At 42.9% G+C, this 18,753-nt stretch overlaps 2 protein-coding genes across 84 annotated transcripts in view; both read right to left on the reverse strand.

Annotated features, from left to right (window-relative positions):
• The window catches only part of HP1BP3 (heterochromatin protein 1 binding protein 3), a 32,676-nt gene extending 31,705 nt beyond the window's left edge, over positions 1–971 (reverse strand). For 18 of the 34 annotated variants that reach the window (XR_014807193.1, XR_014807190.1, XR_014807191.1 and 15 more), the window contains exon 1: positions 859–971. The gene's annotated coding sequence lies outside the window, so the exon portion shown is untranslated. Of the gene's footprint in view, positions 1–296 lie in introns of all 34 variants that reach the window. The other 16 variants (XR_014807194.1, XR_014807188.1, XR_014807184.1 and 13 more) reach the window with 3 other exon arrangements.
• Positions 972–15,830: 14,859 nt separating this feature from the next.
• Positions 15,831–18,753, reverse strand: part of EIF4G3 (eukaryotic translation initiation factor 4 gamma 3) — a 356,484-nt gene continuing 353,561 nt past the window's right edge. For all 50 annotated transcript variants that reach the window (XM_084963220.1, XM_021097672.2, XM_084963219.1 and 47 more), the window contains one exon: positions 15,831–16,254. In XM_084963220.1, coding sequence (XP_084819346.1) covers positions 16,073–16,254 — 182 coding nt within the window. In that variant the 3' untranslated portion in view covers positions 15,831–16,072. The remainder of the gene's footprint in view (positions 16,255–18,753) is intronic.

An 18,753-nucleotide genomic window follows, 5' to 3' on the forward strand; every position in this document is an offset into this window, starting at 1 on the left:
CAACAGCTGACAGCGCGCCCAGACCGCCGAGAGACTGGGCAAAGACCAGCAGAGACAAAGGCAGGGAGCGGCCGGTGTGCTGCGCGAGCACAAGGCGGGGGAGAGCGGAGCTAAGATGAAGACTGCGAGGCCAAGGAGGGCGGGCTCAGCGGCGGCGGACACCGAGGACACCGGCTGACAGCTCGGGCTCACGCTGCGGAAGGCACGCTGGGAGGCCCACGCCGCGATCCGGGCAGCGCCCGCCCGCGCGAGCCAAGAAGCGGCGGACCGTGGGCACCAACGCCCCGCGCACTCACCGCTGGGAGCTCCGTAATGGCGGCGGCGGCGGCGGCAGGGGCGGAGAACCCGGGGGGGCGGGACCGCCGCAGCCAGTCACCGCCGCCGGCATCTTTCGAACCGGCCCGGAAAACCGCTGAGGGAGTGGGGTGAAGGGGAGGGCGGGGGCGGACGTCGGGGGTCCACCGCGGGGCTCCGGAGCATGCGCAAACTCTCAGCCAATCGGAGCGGGCGGGAGGACGCCAGCGCAGGCGCACTGGGACGCAGGGCCCTCGATCAGGGAAGAGCTCCCCCACCTTCCCCTAGTCCAAACAAAACAAGGGCGGGAGCGCGCGTGCCAGAGGGCCCCGGAGGAGGCTTCAGCTCAAGGGGCAGGGGGCTAGGTCGCAGGGGGGGGAGGGATGGGGGGGGCGGAGCGGCCGGGGAAGGCAGACAAAAGGCACCACCTCCAGGGACGCGGGCGCCCCGCCCCCTCCGCTCAGGGAGCGGCGGCGGCGCCCCGGGCAAGCGTCCTCTGCCACTCGCCTTCGGGTCTAGCCGACCCGCGCCCACTCCCCGTCCGCCTGTTCCGTACTGCGTTACCTCTGCGCTCCCCCCTTCCTGGCGCCCGCGTCCCGCACAGCTTCTCAACGCCGCTGTCGTAGCCGCTCGTCACCACCGCCGCCGCTGTCCTCCAGGCCCAGCCGCCGAGCTCTGCCGCCCCGCCCCCCTGCCCGCGGCCCCGCGCGCGCGCTCGCGCGCGCCCCCTTTGCCAGCCCCGCCCCCCCCCGCGCGCCGGTGGCCGCGCCCCGAGCCCGCGGGAGCGAAGGGAGCGCGCGAGATTTGCCTCCCCGGTCGGGCGCGCGGGGGCGCGAGAGGGCGCTCCGGGACGCGGGGACGACCCGGCTGGGGTCTGTGTCCGCGCGCAGCTTTCGCCGGCGCTGTGCTAGTGGCGCGCGTTAGCTTGGGTGGTGAGGTTTCGCTTCCTCGGAAGGACACTCTTTTCACTTACACTTCTGTGGTCTATTTCAGTCCCCGGTCTTAACTGGGCTTTGGCTTTGGCGATCCGCCTGCCTGCCGTTAGAGGGGTTGGCATTTCCCGCTTCTCAGTTTAGCTTCTTTGAAGACCGTGGAATAATTAGGAATTCAGCGGAAAGTTCATTTCCTCTCATTCGTTCCCATTAAGTATCCATACAGTACAGGGCAGAGTAATGGCTCAGGAAAAGAACTGTGAAAGTTGATTTTCTAATCATGAGTCTTCCCTGGCTCCCTAATCCGCAAACGCGGGAGGGTTCTCAACAAGGAAACCTTGGGATTAGAAAACGGAATTCCCTAGGAAATGTCATATTAGGTTGGTATCAGCGTACTTAGGCTACGTATTGTTAAAAAGTGTAACTTTTCAAAATCAGTTTGGGAAAATTCGATGTATCTCCAATAGTAGGTGTTTTGTCGGGGGTAGAGAGGGTTTGGGTAATGAATATAGGGAAATAATAAGCACAATTGCCTTGAGGCTCACAGTAGTATGACTAATTCTCAAATGCATGTTCCTGTCATTTTAAAGATTTGTGAAATCATTTAGCTCAGTCCTCAGGCTCTGCCATTAACTGTCTCACCAGCCTTCCCAGGTATAGCCATCTACTCCATCTGTTCCAAGATCAGCTGTATAAAAATTTAACCACCACACCACCACCAATTCTTTACAAGGTGTTATCATTAACATCCCGATTACATTACCAGTGCCCTGGTGTTCTAGTGTCAGGCTAAACATGTTCACAAGGGGTTTTGGTTACTTTGTGCCATTTCTTCAACCTACTCATTTCCTTATCAACATTTCTATCTTTTGTCTCCCCCCCCCCCTTTTCCCTCTTTTTTGGCTGCCCTGTGGCTTATGGAGTTCCTGGGCAGCGATCAGACCTGAGCCTAGATTTTTTTTTTTTTTTAATTTGCTTTCTTTTTTTTTTTTTTGTCTTTTTGCCTTTTTTCTTGGGCCGCTCCCATGGCATATGGAGGTTCCCAGGCTAGGGGTTGAATCGGAGCTGTAGCCACCAGCCTATGCCAGAGCCACAACAACGCAGGATCCGAGCCATGTCTGCGACCTACATGGCAATGCTGGATTGTTAACCCACTGAGCAAGGGCAGGGATCGAACCCGCAACCTCATCGTTCCTAGTCAGATTTGTTAACCACTGCACCACGACGGGAACTCCTGAGCCCAGATTTTTATGTGTGTGTACTTTCTAGGGTTACACCCGCAGTATATAGAGGTTCCCAGGCTAAGGGTCGAATGGGAGCTACAGCTCTCAGCCTACACCACATCCACAGCATCTGAGCTGCATTTGTGACCCACACCACAGCTCACAGCAACACCGGATCCTTAAACCACTGAGCGAGGTCAGGGATCGAACCTGCAACCTCAGTTGGATTCATCTCTGCTGCGGGACTCCCATGAGCCAGCAGTTTTCTACCTACACTGCAGCTGTGAGTACAGGATCTTTTAACCCACTGTAGGTGCCAGGGATTGAACCTGCATCCTGGCGCTGCAGAGATGCTGCTGATTCCGTTGTGCCACACAGTAGGAAGTCCAATCTCCCTTTGTAAAGACTCTTCCATGTTTATGTATTCAAATACTTAAAACATCCTATCTTTCCTCTTTTTCCCTCAAATGTCTGTAGCCCCATCTCATGCAAGAAGTTGACACACAGGTAAGAGAAAACTAGATTTCTCCTCTCCACAGATTTTTTATTTTAAAAAACACACAAACACAAACCTTACTCTGTTGTTTGCAATATATACACCTGAGGGAAAACCCTGAAACAAAATTATTTTTCAAGAGGGTGCACATGGAGGCTTGCACGTGCCCCCACTCCATGCACTAAATCTACCGCTCAAGTCTGAAGCTGTTTTTCACTTACAAAGGGATTTGAAATTTTTATTGTGCGTGTTTTAGTGCTTAGGCATTTTACCTCTGCTAAATGTAATATGTCATCAGTTTTGATTTTTATACTTAGCTGAATCTGCGTTAAGACTCCTTGGGGGTATGGTTTTATAGTTTTTCTCACTTGGCTTTCTTTGAGCTATACTGGTTGTATAGTATACATCATTCAGTTGCGTTTGTTAAAAACAGTTACATGATGAGTTTTATACCCTTTACTTAAGCAGTGAGGCTGTTTGATGTTCTTCACTGGAGGGAACACATACCTTTGTGTGTTTAGGAGCAGGACAGATCTTATAGAGTGTATGGAGTTATGGTCACAGCACTAGTAAAACCCTCTTGCCCGGAGACTTCTCACACTGATATCAAAGTCCTTGAAGTTCCAACATTCATTCCTTTTAAGCTTCACTCTCTTCTATAGCACTTTCAAAGTGATAGTAGCAAGGAGAACTGAAATACTGGCCTCAAATTGATAGTTGAGAATTCACTGTTTTACTTATTTATTTTTTTGCTTTTTAGGGCCGCACCTGTGGCATATGGATGCCAGTTGGGTTATTAACCCGCTGAGGCACAATAGGAACTCCCATGAATTAATTGTTTCAACCTCTGTAGCTGAGAATCAAAAGCTCTCCATTTGACAGTTACAGATCAGAAGAGTAAGAATTCTGCGTGTCTGACTAGAGGAGGAGCTTCCAGGAGACAGAAGAGGAATAATTATGCTGTCATCTGTCATGACTGCACAGTTCTGCCCAGGGCCGCCCAGGTTAGAAGATAAATGGCTCAGGAGACCCAGAAACTTGAGGAAATGTAGGGTTTTGTGAACTAGAAAAGCAAGTGTTAGGAAATTCCCAAAATGCAATTGTATCATCTCGTTTTCAACCAAAAACATCCATTTCTTTTAGAAGCCAAGTCCTTGTTGAAACTTTAGCATATAGCTTGCTTTGCAGACATCCTGGCCTATGGTCAATGTGATCAGTTTTTAACTATTCCTCAAATTTAAAGCTAAGTGATGCTTAAGTCTGTTAAGCTAAAAGGTATTGTTTTGTGTAGAAAAGCAAAATATGTGACTTTGGAGATTTAGGCATAAGGATAGAAGCTGAAGAAATTGCAGATTCTGAGAATATTCCAGACCAGAGTTTTGACAATGCAGCATGAGGCTGAGCATTGAAAGATACATCAAACTATTTTACTCATAGTCCACCTCATGTTAACATATTGATGTTTGAAGAATAATTCTTGATTGCCTGGTGGGGAGAGAAGTTTCTGTTCCTAGCAAGCTTGATCTTTATTTTTCCCACAAGTCAAGGCTGATGGATTGTAATTTCACACAGAAGTAACCAAAAGCCAGGCCACAGCTCGGATCCCTTAAGAAGATACGGTCCTGGCAGGGTTGAGAGAAAGCCTAGAAATAGTTCTCTATTTGGCTGCAGCTTGGAAAGGGATGGTAAGAGAACTGACAATTTATACTCTTAGGCAAAAAAATGGAGGCTGATGAAAAGATTTAATATTATTTCACCACTGCCACTCCCTTAATGGTTTTCTCTATTTGTTGTTACCTGGTTTAGATAAGATAAGCAACATTCTAGAATCCTCCTCTGCCAATTTTGCACGACTTTCCTCTACTCATTAGTGGTAATAATTTTAATTCTAATCATCGAACTGAAAAACTTTTTTCTAAATTCTGAAAAATTGTGAGTGTGAAGTATATGTGATCCCAATCATTTTGGATAAAGGATCAAGGGACTACATTCCCTGGTGGCCTAGTGGTTAAAGATTTGGTGGTGTCACTGCTGTGGCATGGGTTTGATCCCTGGCCCAGGAACTTCCACGTGCTACAGGCACAGCCAAAAAAATAAAATAAAATAAGTATCACAAAATAGCATTTATCCTCATATATGTGTGTATATAATGTATATACTTATACATTTAAAATGCTCATTGCAATCCATTATTTTGGCCATTCACAGTTTGAGAACCTCTGTCCAAGATGTCATTAGCCCTTTGCTGTTCCACTGGAGTCAAACGTTTCTAGTTCCTAGAATCTAAGTCCCTAAGATACTTAGTCCTGCCATCTCCAGGAAGAGCAATAGGATTTGCTTTTGGGCCTGCTTTATGTCAGGTTCTGGGACCTGTACGTGTTGGACAATCTTTTCCCCTTTTTAGACACAAGAGGCAATACAACTGCATTTTAGACACAATAAAGACACTCCTATTTGCCAGATTTACTAAAAATGAAAATATATCCAGTTTTGTGTTGACCTGTAACATGAAGTAAATTTACCAACAGTACTGTTCTTCTCCCTCCACTCCTACCTTGTGGCTTTAAGGGCACGTCTTATTTGCAAGAAGATGCCTAAAAGGGAACCAGGCCTATGATGGTGGCCAAAGATAAATGATAGATCAGTGACATCTAGGGTGACCCACTGTGTGGTTTACCTGAGGCAGGCAGGCTGAGAGCTAGTGGGAGGCGGGACTTTCAGGTTTTTGTTTTTTCTTTGCTTTTTAGGGCAGCACTCTCGGCATATGGAGGTTCCCAGGCTAGGGGTCTAATCAGATCTGCAGCTGCCTGCCTACACCACAGCCACAGCAGCTCCAGGATCTGAGCCACATCTGTGACCTACACTGCGGCTCACGGCAATGCCCGATCCTTAACCCACAAAGCGAGGCCCGGGATGGAACCTGAAACCTCATTCTTCCTAGTTGGATTCGTTTCTGTTGCACCATGACAAGAACGCCAGGACTTTAAGTTTTTAAACAAGTAAAGTCCTAGCAAAATGAGTTGGTCACCATAATACGTCTTTTCTTGGTGGTTATGAGGACGTTTGAGAAAGTTTAAGTTTAAAGGGGAAGTTTTTTTCCCCAATAAAACCCAGCAATGTAAAGGAAATCATGGGTCAAAAATCTATGAATGGAAATTGACAGAATTTTAAAATCAGAATTATGAAATTGGATCCATTTGTTAAAAAAAAAAGTGAAGTTCCAAAAAAATGGTGATGATGGAAAGGATACTTTACTGTTATATACATAAAAAAGTGAAACTGCCCAATGATGAAAAAATGGAATCTTTTCAAAAGGGGAAAACAGGAGTTCCCATCGTGGCTCAGTGGTTAACTAATCTGACTAGCATCCATGAGGACGAAGGTTCGATCCCTGGCCTCACTCAGTGGGTTAAGGATCCTGTGTCGCCGTGAGCTGTACTGTAGGTCGAAAATTCGGCTCAGATCCTGCGTTACTGTGGCTGTGACCGGCAGCTACAGCTCTGATTTGACCCCCTAGCCTAGGAACCTCCGTATGCCTAAAAAGCAAAAAAACAAAAAAACAAAAAACGAAAGGGAAAAACAGAAAACACTGGCTTTGAATATTCCTAAAATACTTGCAGCAAGGCTGTCAGAGTTTCACCCCAAAGTTGGGAAAGAGTAGCATACATATCAACTCTCAAGACTGTTAGTTCAACTATTAAATTTCAATATTTATCAGTGATGTTCCTGTTCTTCCAAACAGAAAAAAAATTTTTTTGACCAAAAACCGTACATGATGATGTTGAAATTCAACCCAATTTTTGTGTCTCTGCTTTATATTCTACTTGGCTGAGCCTATGATACTTAAAAAAAAAAAGATTCTGAAATTTAGTCTAACCAGCTGGCATAGCTGTCTCTATCCACAGGAGGAACAAGGCCAGAGCTGGATGTGACAGCATATGCATTTTTAAGTACCTAATATTTTTAGGAGTTCATTATAGTTTTTTTTTTAGCAAACACTGGTTATTTTTTTTTTTTCATTCTTTCATAGGCAGGGCAATGTGTAACTTGCAAAGGACACTAACCATTAGTCTTTGTGCAAAAGAAAAAAAAGATTTTGCAATGCCTTCCTTATTGAATCCTAGGGAAAGTGGGAGCTAAAAGCTACCACTTCCTCAGGGCTGTTAGCAGTAGAAGGATAAGCCTGAGGCTTTATGATGTATACTAAGGGAAATGAAACAATAAAAACAATTCTTAACTATACAAAAAATGGTAAACAACATAGGCGAACCATGATCTCCTAGAGTTATGAAGATAGCATAGTTTAATTTTGTATGTGGCTGAACATGACTAAGGTCATAGGCTCTGGTAGAAAAAGAAAACTGGACAGAGGGAGGACATGTCCCAGGTATTCCAGACAGAATGCTGGGGGCTTGATATAGTCTCCTTTAATTAATCCTCACAATGACCTTATGAGATGGATGGTGTTTTACAGATGAGGAAACTGAGGTTTAAATAACCCAGGCAGGATTGTGTTAAAGCCCCTATTTTTCCAATTCCAGGGCTCCAAAGTATATCCATTATGCCATTTTCCCCAGGGCAGAATAGACTTCTGATAGTGAAAGAAAAAAAAAAATCTGTATCTATCATATATATACATATATATATATTTTTTGAGAATATATTTTGGAAATCCCTTCAATGTATCTAAGGGCTTGTTATGTTTCTTGAGCTCCTTCCATTCCTTCAGATTCTGATTTAGTAGGTGAAGGTCTGTGAATCTGTATTTCTTTTTTTTTCTTTTTTTAGGGCCACACCTATGGCATATGAAAGTTCCCAGACTAGGGGTAGAATTGGAGCTGCAGCTGCTGGCCACAGCCACGCCAGATCCTCAACCCACTGAGCGATGCCAGGGATCAAACTCACATCCTTATGGATTCTAACTGGATTCTTAACCTGCTGAGCCACAAAGGGAACTCTTGAATCTGCACTTCTGATGTGTTCATGAGGGCCACTGATACTGCTGGTCTAAGGCCCATACTTTGAATAACCATAACCTTAGATGTAAATTTAATTGCTTACTCCAAAGAGCCAGAAGTTATTCCAGTCCACTGTATTGCTAAATTTTAGAAATGGAAATGATTAAAAGTACTGCCATTCCTGAGTGAGTTTACTTTGGTAGACTGTCTGAATATTGCTGGCTAAGGGAAGTTAAAACAAATCATCACAATAGGAAAAGAGAGGGAACAGTTCCAATCTTTTTTCCTGTTATATAGGATGAGCAAAAGTCTAATTGTAATATCTATAGGGTGGAGTCTTTCAGGTACCAGAATTATCATATAAAAATGAAATATTTTTAAAAAGTCATAGTGTTCCTATGAAAATAGCTTACTCACTTGGCAAGATCTCACCTTCAATAAAATAAAATAGAGTTTAAAACACTGGCAGAGGATTTCCCATTGTGGCTCATGGGGTTAGGAATCTGACTTGTATCGATGAAGATGTAGGTTTGATCTCTGGCTTTGCTTAGTGGGTTAAAGGATCTGGCATTGCTGTGAGTTGTGGTGTAGGTTTCAGAGGTGGCTCAGATCCTGCATTGCTGTGGCTGTGGCCAGTAGCTGCAGTTCTGATTTGACTCCTCTTCTGGGAACTTCCACATGCCTCGGGTGCAGCCCCAAAAAGACCAAAAAAAAAAAAAAAAAAAAATGCTGGCAGAACTAGTAGCAGAGACACTTCAGTAGTAATGAGTTCACCCAGTGCGCACATACCTTGGTTTCTAAATACCACTTTTTTTTTTTTTTTTTTTTTGGTCTTCAGGGCTGCACTTGCAGCATATGGAGGTTCCCAGGCTAGGGGTCAAATTGGAGCTACAGCTGCCAGCCTACACCACAGCTCGGAGCTACAGCTGCCAGCCTACACCACAGCTCACAGCAATGCCAGATCCTTAACCCACTAAGAAAGGCCAGGGATCAAACCTGCAACCTCATGGTTTCTAGTCCGATTCGTTTCCACTGAGCCACTACGGGAAATCCAGAAATACCATTCTACAACAAACCAAGTCTCCTTGAAGAAACTGCTGATACGATGGCTAGGGCAAGGAAAATCAAGACATGCCCTGTGGCATCTTGCCCAAAGTAAGTGCTCTAAAAACAAACAGATGAAGTGCCAAAAAGGTGCATGAACAATTTGAGTTTCCAAGACCAAAACTCGAACAATCTGGGCAACAAAATAGTGTGGTATTAGATTATACCTCAAAGTATGGAATATGTATGAATCTGTACTATAAAAATACTGTAATATATGTGTGTGTATTTACACGTGATAATAACAAACAAAATTTTATCGCAGGAGAATTCCAAAGAATATCATCCAGGAAGGAAGTAGAGCTTAATTCTTAATTCTCTCCTATTCCAACCTCCGTCCCCCATTGGGGGCTAGACTTAGTGACTAGCCTCCAAATAGACCAGAATAAGAAAGGAGAAAAGAAAAATAACTATAATGTGGAGACCCTGGAAACCACCACCTTAACCATGGAGTCAAGGTTAAACATCACCGTGATGTCATGAGGGCACTTCACTTACGTGATTTTGTTAACCCCAAACTCATAACCCCAGTCTAATCATGAGGAGAACATTAGAAAAAAAATCTACTTGAGGACAGTCTACAAAATACCTGACCAAGCTGTCAAGGTCATGACAAACAAGGAAAGATTTAAAAACTGTCAAAGGCCAGAGGACACTAAGAATACATGATGACTCAATGCAATGTGGTATCCTGGATTACATCTAGCACTAGGAAAAGGACAAAAGGGCCACAAGTGAAACCCAAATAAAGTCTGGAGATTAGTTAACAGCAATGTACCAGTGCTGGCTTCTTTTCCCTTTTTTTGGCCATGACACACAACAGCATGATGTGGGATCTCAATTCTCAAGATGAGGGACCGAACCTAGGCCACAGCAGTGAAAGTGCCAAGTCCTAGCCACTAGACTACCAGCTCCTTCAATGGTGGTTTCTTGGTTTTGATAAATGTCCTGTGGTAATCTAAGACAATAACAGTAGAGGGAACTGAGTGAAGGGCATATGGAATACCTTCTACTAAATTTGAAAACTTTTCCATAAGCCTAGAATCAGTTCAAAATAAAAATTTATTTTTAAAAAGTTCAGCACATGATTCTATGTAGCTTATTCCTTTGGTATGTAAGTCATTCCATGATTTGGTAATGTAAAATGATGTCTTTGGGGGGGGGTGGTAATGGTAGTCCCAATACTAACAGATTGGCATTTGTCCCTGTGAGTCATACATGTGTTATTTGAAGCTTGTGAGCACATGATGTATCTCTCCCTAGATGTGGAGACTTACAGCTCAAGTTTATTGACAAGGAAAGGTGATCTATAAGATGAACAGAGACTGAAGGGTGGTAAGGGCTCTGTTTCAAGGCATTTTTATTCCTTAATGAGTAATTTTACTCTAATGACATGTAAGCAGCATCGAGCTGTTCATAAATAGTCACTATGTCCAAATGTGCCTCCATGATGAGGACAAATAAAACCTGATTCTAAGGCAAACTACATCTTAACTTTTCTAGGGCAGCTGTAGTAGCCTCATGCAGGAATCTCAACTGCAAGGAAAAATACTCAAGTAGCAACGAAGGAGAGGTCAAAATGACCAGACCCTAGTTGCCAGTGCCAGGATGTCGGGCATCCCAGGTCATACACGTCAAGTACACAGAGTGACCACAGGAAATTCTTAGGAACTTGTTCAGATTTAGCTGACGTTTGTAAACATATTGCCACATTACATCCAGAGAGGTGGCACTTAGAAAACAGTAAGTCAGGAGTTCCTGTCGTGGCGCAGTGGTTAACAAATCCGACTAGGAACCATGAGGTTGCGGGTTTGGTCCCTGCCCTTGCTCAGTGGGTTAATGATCCAGCGTTGCCGTGAGCTATGGTGTAGGTTGCAGATGCGGCTGGATCCTGCATTGCTGTGGCTCTGGCGTAGGCCGGTGGCTACAGCTCCGATTCGACCCCTAGCCTGGGAACCTCCATATGCCGCAGGAGCGGCCCAAGAAATGGCAAAAAGACCAAAAAAAAAAAACAAAAACCAAAAAACAAAAAAAACAGTAAGTCAAAAACGGAAAAAAATGAGGGTCTAAACCATGCTGATGTTGCAAACACCTGTGAGGTTTGATCACTTGCTAAATGTTGGAGTTCAAAACAAAAAGCAATGCAATGTATGATTTCATCTGAATCCAGAGAAACAAAAAGTAGATTAAGTGGCTCCCAGGGGCTGAGGAGAGTGGAGAATGAGGAGAGACAACTAAAGGGTATGAGCTTCTTTTCGGCACGATGAAATGTTCTGAAATTAAATAGCGATAGTCACACAACTGTCAATACAGTAAAAACCACTAACTGTACACTCTAAAAGGGTAAATTTTATGGTATGTGAATTGTGTCTCAATAAGAAAAGAGGCAATATCAAAAAAAAAAGAGAGAAAGCAATGCAAAATGTTCCTTTCTCAAACATGGGGAATATGGGAATGCATGAGGGCCAAGGGCATGGTCAAAATAAAAAAAAAACTGGATCCCTACACAAACAAACAAACTTAAATAATGAAAACACAAAACTAATTTCAATAGCCCAAGACTATTTTTTCTAGAAAATAGAAAATGGGTGGCGGGCTGTGTCCATGGCACGCAGAAATTCCCAGGCCAGGAATGGCAACTGCACCACATCAGTGACAACGCCAGATCCCTAAGCCACTTTGCCACAGGAGAACACCTAGAAAGTATTTTTCTTTCTTCGTTTTCTCTTTTTCTCAAGGCCGCACCTGTGGTATATGGAGGTTCTTCAGCTAGGGGTTGAATGGGAGCTACAGCTGCTGGTCTACACCCACAACCACAGCAACTACGGATCTGAACCTTGCCGGCAAGGATCCTTAACCCAATAAATGAGGCTAAGGGCTGAACCTGCATCCTCATGGATACTAGTCGGGTTCATTACTGCTGAGCCATAATGGAAACTCCTAGAATGTATTTTGAAATAAATTAAAAAAAAAAAAAGACAAAAACCAATCAAAGATCTGCCAGGGTAACGAGGGGCAGACATTTCTTAGTGAGATAGGATGCTGATGCAGCATGTAAACCTCTTTTTTTTTTTTTTTTCATGAAGAATGTGAGTTCCATGAGAGTAGACCTCTTTTATTCACTGTTTTATTCTCTGCACTTAGAACACAGTAGAATCTCCATGGTTATTTGCTGAATGAACCAAGTTCATGATGCAGCTATGAACTGGTTTGTTGGTCTATGCAAGAATCCAAAATGAGTTCAGGAGTTCCCATTGTGGCTCAGCGTTAACGAACCCAACTAGTATCCATGAGGATGTGGGTTTGATCCCTGGCCTTGCTCAGTGTATTAAAGATCTAGCATTGCTGTGAGTTGTGGTATAGGCTGCAGATGTGGCTCAGATCTGGTGTTGCTATGGCTGTGGTGTAGGCCAGCAGCTGCAACTCCTATTCAATCCCTAGCCTAGGAACTTCCATACGCCTCAGGTGCAGCCGTAAAAAGAAAAAAAAAAAATTTATTTTGAAAATTGGCATCATGTTCTTTTCCTAAAAAGGGTACAACTCTCACTTAAGCTTTTTTTTTTTTTTTTTTTTTTTTTGTAGGCCACATCCTCATTATATGGAGGTTCCCAGGCGAGGGGTCAAATCAGAGCTGTAGCTGCTGGCCTAATCCATAGCCATAGCAACTCAGAATCTAAGCCAAGTCTTCGACCTACACCACAGCTGGATCCTTAACCCACTGAGGCAGGCGAGGGATTGAACCCGCATCTTCACAGACATTAGTCGGATTTGTTTCCGCTGTGCCACAAGAGGAACTCCTCACTTAAATTTGCTGAATAGCTTTTAAGTTAGCTGGTTTGAATACAGGCATAAAACACCTTAATTAATTAACTAAACCTTAATTAATGTATCTGTTCCCAAAGAACAAATAGGTGAAAGAACTTTTGTGACAGCTTGAAGGAGTTGCAAGCATGTCGTGAGGGCCATGTCACCAGTTACTTTAAACCAAAAACCACCAAACCCTGCTTTCCAGTAAGAAAACTACGAAGAGGGTAAGAATCATGACAGTGTTTTGCAAGTTCAGCTGATATTAGTAGGGATCACTATCCCACTTTGCTCATATTTTGCCATTAGGTAACCCTACTAATCCCACCTAACATTCCGCAAGAAGATACTCGAAAGTAACTTTGTAGTCTCACCACACTTCAAGTTATAGGTGAGATTTCAAACACTGTTTCTGTTACTGTGCTATAAATGTTTAATAGCTGAAGCTTTTCTCAGCCCATGAATTCCCCCCCCCCATATTATTCTCTTTCCTCTCTTTCTAATCCTTATTCTTGTCCACATCTAAAATACTGATGAGGAGTTCCCATTGTGTCGCAGCAGAAACAATCCAACTAGGAACCATGAGGATGTGGGTTTAATCCCTGGCATCACTCAGTGGGTTAAGGATCCGGCATTGTCGTGAGCTGTGGTGCAGGTCGCAGACATGTCTCGGATCCCGAGTTGCGTGGCTGTGGTTTAGGTCGGCAGCTACAGCTCTGATTAGACCCCTAGCCTGGGAACCTCCATGTGCTCCGGTTGTGGCCCTAGAAAGACAAAAGACCAAAAAAAAAAAAAATTAAATTAAATTAAAAAAAAAAATAAAGTATTGATGAGCAGGCTCTTGCTACTATCTTAGCTTTTTTCCTGGCTAGACCCTTTTAAATAACAGCCACTGATTTCCAAGAGGTAGTCAACACCCTGCTTTCCCCACCCCCATCCTTCACCCCCTGTGAGTGCTGCTAATACCAGGAGGTTCCTGAATCAGAATCCACTGCGCTTTGATTCTGGCAGCTGGTAAAACTCCACATAACACAGAATCAAGCTGCTGCTTCCAACCGAGGGATCCCAGGCATAGCCTGCAGTGAGACCCTGAAAGAGCTTTTCAGGCCCCATCTCTCATGATAGACGATGTCATATGCCTCTCACAAGACTTGGTTCTTTGGCAACAGCTTTGATGGCTGCAGAGTGGGCTCTGTGGGCTCATGTAGCGGGATCTTGTATCGTGTTCAACTATACTCTGAAGAAAACTTTTTATTGCTATGGAAAATTTTATTCTTGTGTGTCACAAGTTTTGCCAAGTCTCTTAATGTAGATGTATCTTCAGAGATGGAAGCCAGAAGAATTCTGGTTATCCAGATAAAAAACCCAAGACTTGTTTATTTGGGAGCAGCCTGGCTTTCTTCATAAACACATTTGGTAGGGCAATGGCCTACAAACAATTGAAATGGAAAGCCCTCTGTGGAGACTACAACTTCATCAAAGAAGAAAAGATAAAACAAAGCAGAGCACAGCATTCTGATATCTGTAGGAGAAAGAGGCCCAAACCACAGCTCATTTTATACTTACCAGAATGGCTTGAGTGAAGGTAAAGTTGAGGAACAATGTGATTTTCGCACATGGTATTTACTGGTTTGGTTTCAAACCCCACACCCACTTTTGTGTGTGTGTGTCTTTTTTCTTCTTAGGGCTCCACCCTCAGCATATGGAAATTCCCAGGCCAGGGGTTGAACTGGTGCTGTAGCTGCCAGGCTACACCACAGCCGCAGCAACACCAGATCCAAGCTGCGTCTACAACCTACACCACAGCTCATGGCCACGCCAGATCCTTAACCCACTGAGCAGGGCCAGGGATCAGACCCTCACCCTCATGGATACTAGTCAGATTTGTTAACTACTGAGCCATGACGGGAACTCCACACACCCACTTTTGAAAAAGCGTTATTTAGCTTCGGTTTCTTTTATTCTTCAGAAGGCATTTTTAGCATCAGAGGCAACGGTGATCTTAAAATCAGTGGTAGCGTTGGTCTCAAAATGTATTAGTGTCCCTAATCCTAATACACAGGGTGGAATACTTGGTTATTTAAACTACTGCCCTTAGGTTTGCTCCTACCCAGAATGCGTTTCTGGTTGGTGTTGGAAAGAAGCTTCCCCTGGACTTCCAGAGAAGCTGTCCCACCCAAGCACAAGGGCTCTCCTTTACCCACAAAGTAGCTTTCCAACTATAGACACACAGAGAGACAGAGACACACACACACACACACACACACACGCTCGCTCGCTCTCTCTCACTCTCCCCCACCCTCTTCAGGAGTGATCTGGATTAGACAACGAATAGCCAGACAGCACCTCCCAGAGAGGAGCGCACATGCAGCAGCTGTCAAAAGGAGAAGTCACTTTACTTTCTTTTAAACTTGCAATGTTTGTCTTTATTTTGTTCTTTATATTTTGAAAGTGAAAAGAAATAGTATTGAGTCAATTTCTTTTTTTTTTTAAATATTTGTTCTATGTATTTACAAGCCTTAAAGTTGCTCTAAAGATTTCAAAAGTATTAAGAGTACTTTTCCCAGGGTAGCACTTTTTTTTTTTTTTTTTTAAACAATTCTTGGAGTTCTCTGGTCCACAGCATTTCCTTCTGTTCCAGGTTATGTATGTTTTGATTACTATTGTGATTTTTTTTTTATTTTCTGAAGCAAGCTGAGAGGCAGGCAGAAAGATCTGATGCCAAAAAGAAAAAAAAAATCTTTCTTACCTTGTTCACCCCAAACCTTCTTAAATCTGGACTAACTACTATGCTTTAAAACAAACGTGAGGTGCATCTGAAGGGGAGGGAAATTTATTTCTCTGCTTTTCTATTATACAAGTTGTTTACAGAAACTGCAAATTAAAAAATTACACTGGCATTTGCAGTCCTTAAAATAAATTAAAAGTTCTCAACTTTTTTTTTTTTGCTAAACAGATGTGTTTTTTTTTTTTTAAGTATGAGTCCTTGTTTAAAAAGAAAAGATTAAAACAGAAAATATTTTCTATAAATAATACATGTATTTTGGTTTTAGTGCTCCCGCCCTCAGGTTTGAAGTTTACTTTTTTCCAGTACCTTTTTCCTCCATGATCACCTTTTTTTCTCTTTCCCCTCTCCCACTCGTGCACACGTGGGGGTTTCTGCGAGAATTGGCCTTGCTGCACTGTGATTGGCGAAGACGTGAAACTTTTTAAAAAAATACTTAAATTGTTTCTTTTGTTTCGTTTTGTGTATTTGAAGTTTTAGTTATCCTCAGACTCCTCTTCTGCTTCCCGCAGCCATGTGAAGAATGCTGTGACAGATTTCAGGGCCACACCCTTCCCGTTCTGCTCTGCAGGGTCCTTGCTGCTTTCCCATTTGTAGAAGGCATCCTCAGAGATCACCTCCTCATCATATAGGCAATCAAAAAACATCCGTAGCAAATCTGCAAGGACGTGAAAATAAACCATCTGTTTTGGGGGCACTGTAGTCATGAGAGGACTGTATTTCCAAGTAATGAATAAATGCATATGAACTCCCTGGGATAAGAGCATTCATGTCAATTCATCCTGTTCCTTCTTGATAGCATAAGAGCAAAATAATTTGCCTGAAGAATGGGAAAAAGATTTAAGCAGCCTAAATTCTTTCTTTTTTTGGCTTTTTTAGGGCCACACCTGAGACACATGAAAGCTCCTAGGTTAGGGGTTGAATAGGAGCTACAGCTGCCGACCTACACCACAGCCACAACAATGCCAGATCCAAGCAGAGTCTGTGACATACACCACAGCTCATGGCAACGCCGATCCTTAACCCACTGAGTGAGGCCAGGGATGGAACCCACATCCTCATGGATACTAACTGGGTTCATTACTGCTGAGCCACAATGGGAACTCCCTAAATTATTTCCTATACCCATTATTTTGTTCTATTTGAACTATTTTCTGATATTGCTGAGCTATTTGATATTATTAAAATACAAGAATAAGTTCTTTTACTTTCTTTATAAATTTTGTTTGAAATTTTATAATAAAATATATTGTTTTTACAAACTTTGGAAGGAAAAGGCAGAATGTACTTTCTCCCTCTAATGTTGTTTTCAAAATGAAAAGAACTAATTTATATGAAAAACATGGGTAAAAACGATCTCATCTGGATTTCATCTGATGAAATGATAGTTGCTGTTTGTTGTTTTAAATGTGCAGATGATTTAGGCAATTTTAATCCTCTGTTTTGCTCTCACATGGAAACTTAGCTTATATTATTGCTCAAAAAAGACAGTTATTATATAGAGGGTTTTTAATATTCTTTTTAAAAAATTCCTTCATTACGGGCTCTTAAAATTCACTTAAAGCCAACTCACTGATCATTCATATTAATGGAGGGAGGCAGTGGAATAAAATGATAACTGCTAAAAAATATTAAGTTTAGAATAAGTCTATTACAACTTTTCTTTAGATTTATCTTTGCCATTTTATTAATCAAGCTAATATTGAAAACACACTTCATTCTCTAAACTTCAGTTGGTCTATATGTAAACAAAAGTAAGTGACTAGGATTCTGTTGGCAGTAAATCCAGAATTAATCATCTCTCTAGGGGTTCTGGAAGCAGATACTTTAATATAATCTGCCCAGCTGTGTACACAGCATCACTTTCATCTGACCACTTAACCATCTCTTGAAAAGTTAGTGTCCTTATCCCACAAGGATAGAAATAGGAAGCCATGTTGTTGAATGACCTTTCAAAGGTCTTGGGAGGGAAAACATAGTTAGATTAATTCTTTGATTCAGACTAAAGATGTCCCTTCAGTTACACCCTGAGGATTGTTGCAGCCTCTTCCTTTACCTCTTCCAGGGATTTAACAGCACGAGAAAGAAGGAAAACTTTGCAAAAGCCATAACCTAGGGAAATGCCAAATAACTACTTCAGTGTTCCCTCTAAAAAGCCATGTACTTATTGTGCCCTTTCATAAGTTTCAACTGAATTTTCAAGATTTAATATAATTGGCTTAACTTATCAGTATCACTAAGACTTAAGTGTTCCTTCAGGTTACCTTCTTTGTCTGGTTAGCCAAAATTAATGATAATTCTTTTTTTTTTTTTGTCTTTTTGCCTTTTCTAGGGCCGTTCCCGCAGCATATGGAGGTCCCCAGGCTAGGGGTCTAACCGGAGCTGTAGTCACCGGCCTACACCAGAGCCACAGCAACGTGGGATCCGAGCTGCATCTGCGACCTACGCCACAGCTCATGGCAACGCCGGATCGTTAACCCACTGAGCAAGGCCAGGGATCAAACCCCCAACCTCATGGTTCCTAGTCGGGATTCTTTAACCACTGCGCCACGATGGGAACTCCTGATAATTCTTAACTGAAAACTAGTCTAAAATGCTTTCATGTCTTTGTTGGCTACCTAAGGATTCTGAAGAATATTATCCTCTTTCATTATTAAGACCTGTGACAAAGAAGGTAAAAAACTGTACTGCACATATGCTAATGCCAAGATGCCCTAGTTCTGCACTGTCCAATAGGGTAGCCACTAACCACATGAGGCTATTCACATTTAAATTAAATAAAAATTTAAATTCAGTTCCTTAGTCATAGTGTCCATGTTTAAGTGCTCAACCAAGATATGTGGCTTATGGGTAGATGGTAGTACATGGTAGAGATACACTTTCATCATTGCAAAGAGTCTTATCAGACAGACCTGCCCTAGAATGAGAATTAAATCTCTAAAGTAAACAAATTTTCTTGTTATCTTTTTCTCACAAAAGTCAAGCTCTTAAAAAATTCAGGTTTATTACAGTTATTGGTTATATGAGTTTTTGTTACTAGTGATTCTTCTATTATCCACTAGTCAAACCCATAAAATCATCTTTCAAGTCTTGGCCTGGATTTAATCTCACTCATGAGTTGGGTTAATTGTAGCAAGAGGAGTTCCCGTTGTGGCGC

Source organism: Sus scrofa, chromosome 6 (genome assembly GCF_054392235.1).
Source record: "Sus scrofa isolate SSC_HxYL_T2T_F1_AM1 chromosome 6, Sscrofa_HxYL_maternal_Yorkshire_Landrace_v2.0, whole genome shotgun sequence".
Classification (NCBI taxonomy): Eukaryota; Metazoa; Chordata; class Mammalia; order Artiodactyla; family Suidae; genus Sus; species Sus scrofa.